The sequence below is a fragment of the Cupressus sempervirens genome, chromosome 10 (assembly GCF_028749045.1).
Source record: "Cupressus sempervirens isolate cs-2001-9-10 chromosome 10, ASM2874904v1, whole genome shotgun sequence".
In the NCBI taxonomy this organism is placed as follows: domain Eukaryota; kingdom Viridiplantae; phylum Streptophyta; class Pinopsida; order Cupressales; family Cupressaceae; genus Cupressus; species Cupressus sempervirens.
Window position 1 is genome coordinate 945,116,210 of NC_143127.1, and position 10,072 is coordinate 945,126,281.

At 35.2% G+C, this 10,072-nt stretch overlaps 1 protein-coding gene across 1 annotated transcript; it reads left to right on the top strand.

The window, feature by feature from the left end:
- Positions 1-6,779: 6,779 nt before the first annotated feature.
- Positions 6,780-8,319, top strand: LOC149537091 (U-box domain-containing protein 25-like). Its single transcript, XM_089807075.1, has one exon. The coding sequence runs from the start codon at positions 6,903-6,905 to the stop codon at positions 8,106-8,108; it is 1,206 nt and encodes a 401-aa protein (XP_089663201.1). The 5' UTR covers positions 6,780-6,902; the 3' UTR covers positions 8,109-8,319.
- Positions 8,320-10,072: the final 1,753 nt, after the last annotated feature.

The window sequence follows — 10,072 nt, forward strand, 5'->3', positions numbered from 1 at the left end:
TACCCTTGGAGCTATAGATGGACTTGAGGGTTAGTAGCGGACTGGAGCCGGCTAGTAAGAAATTTGATGTTACTTTGTTGGTGTGCCCCCAACTAAAGGATTAGGATCTCTTGAGCAAGGTCCTAGTAATTATAGGGTGTGAAGAAGCCCTAGTGGGTCTAGTGAATGACCTAAGGTAGCCCTGAGAGAGAGCTTGGGGTTTGGAAGCAAGGTTGGGGTGTTACATCATGTCTACTACAAGATCATTGCCAAGCCCTCTCTTTTAAAATTCAACATTTGCTCCATTAGATTGTTCGACCTGAACAAAATGGCTTCATCAAGTCCCGTTATATCTTGAACAACATCATTGTTGTCTGGGAAGGAGTGGAATGGGCTAGGCAGTTTAAGCAGCAGGCCCTTTTCCTGAAGATTGATTTTGCCAAAGCATATGACTGTATTCAATGGCCCTTTATTCTTGCTATGCTTCAAGCTCTGGGTTTTGGCCTAGTTTTTTTGTCAATGAGTGTGGATGCTATTTGGGGATGCCTCTAGTTGCATCACCATTAACGGTCGTCAATCTGAAGCTTTTGGGCTCTTTAGATCTATTTGCCAAGGTTGTCCTCTTGCACCTTCTCTCTATGTTTTGGCACATGAGGGTTTTGGTTATTTGTTGGCCAATGCCATCTCTTGAGGTCTAGTTTGTGGTATTGCTTTACTAGAGTCGACCTCTTAGCTATTCAATGACCATTTTGCAGATGATTCTTTCATCACCTTGATTGAGGATGAGGAAAATATTGCTAATGTTTTGTATTGTTTAGATACTTTTTGTCTTGCTTTAGGGTCTGCTATCCAATGGCACAAAACCCTTTTCTACAGACAATATTTTCAACTAGGCCCTCTTTGGTTGTAGTAGTATGGATGGAAATGGGTTCAACATGGAAATTTTTTTAAATTTCTATGCATTCCCTTTTCTTTTCAAGCATCTCCTATGGAGTTGTGGAATGTTGTGCTTGCTCGAATTGAGAAGAAGCTAGAATATTGGATCACTAAGCCCCTTTCACTTGTGGGAAAGTTTCAAATATGCTCTAAAGTGCTTGTTACTACTCATTTATATTATTCTTCTTGTTGGGCTCCCTCCAAAGCCTCGTACCTTAAGCTTGAACTTCTTAGGGACTTTCTCTAGGCCTCTGATGCTGTGCATCATGGCTTTCACAGAGTGGCCTAGGATTTCTACTGTTTACCCAAGGATTCTGGTGGTCTTGGCTTGCTTTCCACCTGCAAGTAGGGGATAACTCTCTATGCCAAATGGGTCATACAGGCTCTCACTGGAGATGAGGCCTGGAAACTTTTATTACATCACTATATTTCTTTAGGCTTTTTGGTTAACCGTGCAACCTAGAAGGGGATTAGTTTTCAAACCGTTCTTGTGACTCTAGAGCCTGTTTAGATTTAGGGCACTTTTGTTGCTAAGAGTATTTGGAAATCTTGGGAAACCATTAAGCCTTGGCTTCACTAGGCCAGTAATGGATTCAGAGACGGGCTCTCGATGAATCAACAAAACCTTTGGTGGTCTCCCTTATATGCCATTCAAGGGGTTCCTTTAGCCAAAATTCAAGGAGCTAGTGCTCTGTGTTTGTTTTGTAGGGGCATCAAGACACCCAAAGATTTATTCTCTAGGGTTATAATAAGACTTCGCTCATGGGAGGATTTGTAGGTGCAATTTAGGCTTATCCATCTAGATTGACAAACAATTGATCTTTTAGTTTCTGCGGTTCCTCCCAATTTGTTACACAAACTAGGAATTTACTCATCCCGCACATGGTGGAAAGATTGGAAGTGGTACCCTGCCACTCCAATGGCCAGCTACAAGCCCAGGCTAGGGTATCGGTGGCTGGTGCTCCATCTTCTGATGGTTGATACCCTTAATCAGCGTTGTGATTTACATTCTTCTCATAAGACCTTGAGTCTTAGATTTGCCACTGTCTGGCATGCTATTACTAAGCCAAAGACTGCTCACTTTTCTTGGTGTCTCCTCTTCTAGGGCTTTCCTTGGGGTCCTCGGCTCTGGCATCTGGGAGTTCCTAATCCTTGATGCCCTTTTTGTGGACCTAAAAGCTTTCTGCATATTTTTTGGTTTTGCAGAAGAGCTTAGAATTATTGGCTCTGGATTTTTGATTTCGTCAAGCCTTTTCATCCAAAGGCCTTCACTTGGTAGATGGTGGTTCTGGGTGATACTCCCAAACTCCCTTTTAGATATGCCTAGATTTGGCATGCTTTTAGAATGGAGTTATTGTTCACAATCTAGAAAGATCGTAATGTTGTTTTATTCTCTCACAATTTTCTTGATATTTATGTTGCAATGTACTCTAAAGCATGTATATGTAATAATGTCATGATGTAGATTCAAGTACAAACTGACAAAGTCATGCTGGAAGTGGCTCACCTGTAGGAGCTACTTGCTCACTAGGGAAACACCCCTTGTACGGTTGCCCATGTGCCTTCGGATGCTTTATTTGGTGATCATACTCCTCCTCGTGGTCACTAGAGAGGCCAAAGTGGTTCTGCTTGCTGCTCACAGACCCCTAGGTCATAGCCCCCTCTTCGGTCTCCCATTGGAGGCTTTCGTGGATGTCACTGCTTGGCCTCGCCTCCTTGGAGGTTCGGTTCGGGTTGGTCCTTGGTGGCTCCCCCTACTACTGCTGATGTGGGTTGGCTATGTACTCCCCGTGACCCCAAGTGGGCATTCCCTTGGCTGGATTCAGCCATTTTTCCTACTAGGGCTGAGGAAGATAAAGATAAAGATAAAGATGATGCTACTGCTGACGGTTGGGCTCCCCCTGAGCCAAACACTAAGCCCAAGGATTTCTGGGGTTTTGATGAAAAAGACCCTCCTTCGGCTGGCACTGCTCTCACAGCTTGAAGTTTTATATTTCTATCTATATTTGTTTTTTTGATGAATAGTTGATATCCAGCCTTGGGCCATATGAACTTGCGGGGTGATCCTATATCCCCCGACCCCTTTTTTGTGAATATGTATATTTAAAATTTAAAAATTTAAAATTAATGGAAAAGGTCTATTCATAATTTTTTTTCATGTTAACTCTTTAATGTTGCAACTCAATATAAGCTAGATGATTACTTTGATACTCAGTGCATTAAGGAACATAATATTAACAGTTTGATTCAAAGTTCTTATAAGTTTAAACTGTGATGTTAGATTTGGCTACCGAGTTATTGATTAGAAAGTTTAAGAAGTGTGAATTGGTACTAAAGTGTTTTAAGGCCTACAAGATAATTGGTTATAACCGATTAACCCCGCCACCCTCTCAGTTATCTAACACATCGAGCTTAGATGGCATACAAAGGGAGGGGGCACTTTTCCTTAGGTTTTTACCATAAAAAGTGAGAGATTTAAAAGAAAAATCTTATTTCAGAACTTTTTGATTCCCCAAGGACAAGGAATTTTTGAGCATCCTCAAGACAGTCAGAGGTCACTTGGCCATGGTCACAAAGTCTCAATAGAGGAACACACTTGCCTTGTCTATACATCCCAAAGGAAACCCCATCCCAAAATCAATAAGGATTTGTGGGATGTGTCGGACCATATTTTACTAATTTCCAAATAGTTTTAAATATATAAAAATTGATAATTTACACTAATGCAATTATTTTATTCCCTTTCTCTCTTATTTTGCAACATCATTTTCTTGTTGTAGCTACTAACATAATGGTATGCATGATCATTTAAAAAGACTTTTAATATTTGTTTTTGTGTTTTTTTTTTTGTTTTCTTGATCGGTAAGAGACCAAAGCCAATATTCATTAGTATTATTATGTGTTGTGATTAATTATTATTATTATGTATTAATCTTAAGGAGATTCAAACCCAAGACCTCCCACATAGGAGGCTCACAATTTACCGCTGTGTTGTAGATTCTTGCCTCTTTTAATATTTGTTTTTAAATAGGAGGTGTAGATTTGCTTTTTAATTAATATTTAAAGAACCTACATTTGATTAAACACTTTAAATTACTCTTATAGACACATAAATTTTTATTTGTGGGATGTGCCAGACCATATTTTACTAATTTCCAAATAGTTTTAAATACATAAAATTTGATAATTTATACTAACTTACAATTATTTCATTCCCTTTCTCTCTTATTTTGTAACATCATTTTCTTGTTATAGCTACTAACGTAATGGTATGAATGATCATTTTAAAACAATTTTATTATTATTTTTTAAATAGGATGTGTAGACCCCATGTTTTATTAATATTTAAAGAACCTACATTTGATTAAACACTTTAAATTACTCTTATAGACATGAATTTTTACAACATCTAACAATGCTTTGAACATTATTTTGTAACTTCACTTTTGACAAAATGTTGACACCACCATTCAAATACACTACTTCTAAGGCCATTGGTGATTATTTGTATTATTTAATTTAATTAAAATAATTTTCTAGTTAATTAGAATAAAAATATTTCTCATTTATTTATTTATTATTTTTGTTATATTCAATTGAATATTTCATTTAATTTATAATAGAAAACATGAATTTAAATTTGATTTCCATTTGTTTTATTCTATATTTTTTACACTCAAAATGTCATCCTAAACTTTTGTGCTATATATTATTATTTGAACCTTGGGCACTTTCATAAATTTGTTCTTAAATTTAATTTCTCCTCTCCAAACAAAATTTATTGGTTAAATAAAATTTAAATTGTATTTTTATCTAACATATAGGAACTTACTAACCATCTACCCTAACTTCTCACACCTTAAATCATCTCTTAAATTTTGATTGGAATGAATAAGTATTATAATGAAAATCATTTTTCAACCACATGGAATACAATACAAATCATTTTGGGAGTATATAAGACACCCTTTATACAAATTAAAACTATTTCCTACACTTACAAAGAGTTTGCAAATAAAAAACATCTTTCATAAATATAAAATACATATAAAATAATATTTTAAAAAAATTATATTTAATTTATTATATGAATAAAACTATCATCTTAACAAATCTGTTAATTTCTAGTTCTGAAATCATATTCTAATTTTTAAAAAATGAGATAATAAGAACAAACAAGTAAAGGGAATAACTCAAAAAGAAAACTTTTGATAAGAAGGGTAAAGTTCCACATGAAGTTTACTGACCTAATTATTTTTGAATCATACAAAATACCCTATAACTTCTTATAAAAAAGAATTTTGTTGCTTCTTTTAGGTCCCATTTGGTTGGGGAAGATGAATTTGTCTCATAACTAGGTTATCTTATAATCAGGTTTTTGAAAACCTGGTTTTGCAGTTTGGGAAGACAATGGTCTGTTTGGTTGACACGGAAGATGAATATACAAATCCATATTCTGTGTTTGGTTGCCAATTTAGAAATTGGAATTGGAGATTTGATCAAAGTTGCTCGTCTTCCAAAGAAACCTCACAACCGTCGACCAAGAACTAAGTCACAAGATTTGAGTTCGACTACCATGAAGTTCAGATGAAGTTCGACAAGGTTAATTTTTTTTTTTTTAAATTGACATTAAATTCACTTTATATAATTTATTTTAATATTTTAAAAATATAAGTATATCCAATAAATGATTAAAATAGTTTAACATTACAACATAGATTTGAAAATTTCATAGAAGAATATCACATCTAAAAAATAAATACAAATAAAACTGATTTTTAATTTTAAAAATATTAAATATATAAAACAAAAAATACTAATTTGACCTCATTTTTTAAAAAACATTAAATTTATTACATTTAACATTACACATAAATTAAAATATTAATGAATAAACTATATTTAATATTAAATAAACATTAAAATAATCATTAAACATTAAAAAAAATGTCGATCAAACAACCACGGATGTTTTGCTTATATAATGAACGCATAATATAGAAACTCAACCTATGAAAAAGCCCCCCAAAAAATTGCGGACCCCACGATATTATTAAAAAAAATTCATGAAACTCAAAACCTGGTTTTAGTTTTGAATTCCACCTTTTTGTTGGAAGACGCTCAAAAATTGGAAGTTGAAAGTGAAAACCAGGTTATAAATTTAACCAACCAAACGCCCATATTTTTCTCCAAAACCTGATTTTGATTTTGGCCCTTGTCTCCCAGCAATCAAACGGGGCTTTAAGTAATGCATTGTTCAGTTAAAAAAAAAAAAACCAGATGAAAAGAATGGAATTCTAAGTCGGGTGGGTCCTCATCAAAATTCGGGGTCAAAAGTCTCAACCAGTCAAACGACCCCTCCCATTCGTTAAATGTGAACGTATGCGAAGAATTGTTCCCACTTCCGCAGGGTGAAGTCATCCAAGAACATTTTTACCGAGGTGCCGTGACGTCTGAAATTCTGGAAACGCACCCCATTTAACAAAACGTTAAAACAGACATTGTGCTGTGGAAATTATCTCCTACTTACAGACATTGTGCTGTGGAAATTCTCATCGCCATCCCACGGTTAGCGGTCATCCACACGTGGAACGTCCCTTTCTCGCAGTTCCAAGGCAAAACGCTAACGACTCTCTATTTCGACGTGCAGAGTCACCCGCAAATCATCATCGCCCTTTCTTCACTTTCCGTCATCCGATTCACCCGGTCCCCCAACTAACGTTTGGTCGTTGCACGTAATTAATCCGCAGTCAAAGTCAAGCAGGGAGGGAGGCATCATTTTCCACAAGGCCGGCCGATTGAGTGAAAAAATAGAGAACGAACACATCCCCCAGTGAAATGAGACAAATCTCTACAATTCCATGGTAAAATTTTAAAAAACATCCGGTTCAGTCATGGACGGTGGATGTGATTTGCTATAAAGTTCACGCAGGCATGATGGCCGGGTGGAGGGAGGAATAAGAAGAACGGTTGTTAAAAATACGAAGATGCCCCCGTCAAACGAAGAGGAGGTGCAGAGTGGCGTTCCGCCATTGTTCAGATGCCCGATCTCGCTGGAACTGATGACGGATCCCGTCAGCCTATGCACGGGCGTGACATACGATAGGCCGTCAATTGAGAAATGGTTCGAGCAGGGCAACAACACTTGTCCTGCCACGGCCCAGCTGGTGCACACACAAGACCTTATTCCCAACCACACCCTTCGCGGCCTCATTCACAAATGGTGTCTAACCGCCGATTCCAACTCACACGCCCCCGAGCCCCTCGCGGAGCCCGCTAAGGTGCGTCAAATGGTGCGGGAAATCGACGGCCGGAGCTCCGGACGAATTGACGCGATCCGGACCGTCAGAAACTTGGCGCGCTACGAGAGAAACCGACGGTGCCTGAGAGCCGAGGGAGTTTTAGAGTCTCTTATCGGGGTCATCCAACGGTTCCGTACAGAAGATGACGGAGACGCCGCGCAAGAAGCCGTCTGCGCTATAACGGCGTTTCATGCGGACGAATTTAGTGCAAAAACCGAGCTCAGCGGGGTTCCCGCAATTCGAACTCTGGAATGGGTTCTCGTGAAGGGGAATTTGGAGTCGAGAATAAGTGCCGCGGGTCTGGTGGAAACCCTGGCGAATGCGGATAAGTCCGCCGCTAAGGAACTCGGTTCCATGGACGGGATAACCGATGGTCTTTTGGCTCTGTTTCAGCGGAATCTCATGTGCCCTGCCGCTGTACGGGCGGGTCTGAGAGGGCTAATTCCTCTTTGCGGCGTGGTTAAGAACAGGGGTAGGATAGCGAATACTGAGGGCGCTGTTGCGGGTTTGATCGAGCTTCTTCCGGGGGCTGAGAGATCAATGGTTGAGCCTGCATTGGCTCTTTTGGAGGCCCTTTCTACGACTTCCGAAGGGCGGGGTGCTATTGTGGGGCACGCTCTGGCCGTGCCCACTGTTGTGAGAAGCTTGCTTGTTGTTTCCGACAATGCCACTGATTATGGCGTGAGGATTTTGTTGGCCATCTGTTTCAATAGTGGGGAAGAAGAGATGCTCAGGGAAATTGTGGAGATGGGGACCTTCGAGAAGTTGCTGGTGGTGTTGCAGACGGAAAGCGGGCAGAGAACGAAGCGTTACGCCAACCAGCTTCTCAGAATTTTGTCGGCTCTACGAGAGAACGGGTCGAGTTTAGATGCGTTTACTTCCACACTTTAATATAATAATTCCGCCACGAGTTATTTGATGAGATGAAAAGAAAGTTTACAGGTTCCTTATCGATGCTCTAATTGTAACTATAATACAACGGTGATTTTTATACATCTATTATATTGTTCAGAACGGCTGGAATAATTTAACTGGGAAAAATCATCAGCGACTCCAAACGTTCAAAGCTATAAAATTTTCAAAGAACATGTTTTTCTCTGGATATTAGGTCTGTCCATTATTATCGCACCCGCGGTAAAATAATAATAAAATTAAACGATGGCTCGAGTCAAAACAGTTTTTTAAGATTTGAGTTTCGATTACACAAAGACGAAGCTGTTGAAATCAAACAAATTATAAAGACAAGTCTTATTTGTAAACATTAAATGTTTGGAATAAACAACTAAAAGAAAATAAAACTTACGTTTCTAATTTTCTAAATAGTATAAATTACAGTAGAGAAGTTAAAATAAAATTTAAATATTTATAGATAGATGAAAAAATGTAATAGTTATAAGGGAAAAAAATGAATTAATTATAATGATAAAATTCAATATTATTTAATTATATTTTATTCATTTTTAATAGTTTATTAATATTTTTTCTGAAATGAAACTTTTATATAATTTTATAATTCAATATTAATTTTTTTTAAAGTACATAATTTAAATATTCAAAATATAATTTATTATTATATAATATAATTATAATTTAAAATAAATTTCAACTTAATTTCTAATTTATGAAATTACTGTTACAACTAATCTAATTTTTTTTATAATGATTTTAAAATTTATAAATTTGACAACTTAAGTTTGGCAAATTTTAATTCATAACTTGATTCATAAGAGAGTTTTTAACTTTCAATTTCATCACATCCTCAAATCTGATAACTAAACCTTTGATCGAATATAAATATATAGTCGAAAAATTTGAAAAATATAAAATAAATTTTAAAAATATATAATAAAATAATTTCCAACATATAAAAAGTATTTTACATTAGTTTAATTTTGATTAAAGATTAAATATAGATATAGCTTAAATATTTATTGTTTATACATTAACTAGTATATAAACTATATTTACACTTTTAAAATCAAATCTAATGACATTTAAAAAAATTATTAGAACAAACTTTAATTAAATGAGTATCCCTCTCTTCTTAGTCAAGTGATTCTCCCAACCTTCACCAAAAATAAAATTAGAAAATACAATTGAATAATTACTAAGTGAATATTATAAATCACCATATGATAAACACAAAATTAATTTAAATCAAAATTTACATTTATATTTTTTTAATATTTCAACTAAATAAGATATTCAAAAGTCTTAAATTTTATTTTGTTAAATACTAATTATATTTTTAAATAAAAATCAAATATAAAATAGTTTTAAAATAATTATTATTTATACTTAATACATAAATTGTTTGTTATATTCTTAAAATCAAAATCAATAACAAAAAATATACAAATTAATAACAACTAAACAAATATCATAAATCAATAGATCATAAAAATAAAAAAAATATATTTACATTTTTAAATTTGAAAAAAATCTAATTAAAATTTAATAAGATATATTTTTCACTTCAATACATCTATCTTTTTACAAACCAGTACACCATACAAATAGTAATAATAAAATGCTAAACTTAAAAATATATTTTAAAAAGCAAAATTCGATAATTAAAAGTAAAACTAAAGTGAAGATAATTGATTAAGACTTGGATAACTCTGTTTGAGGTGAAATATTCTCCATAACGAATCGGTAGCATCCTCCTAATGTGAATTGAAGCACCATTTTGTTTTTCCTTTGCAGCCTTTTTTGACTGATTGTAGTCAACATTATTCAATGTGAAATGGCAGCAAAGGACAATAAAAACAATAAAATAATAATAATAAGTTTTCGCGGCAGGTCAAGGTTGATCTTGTCAATTGACTGAGGGAGTACTATCAAATTTGAACAAA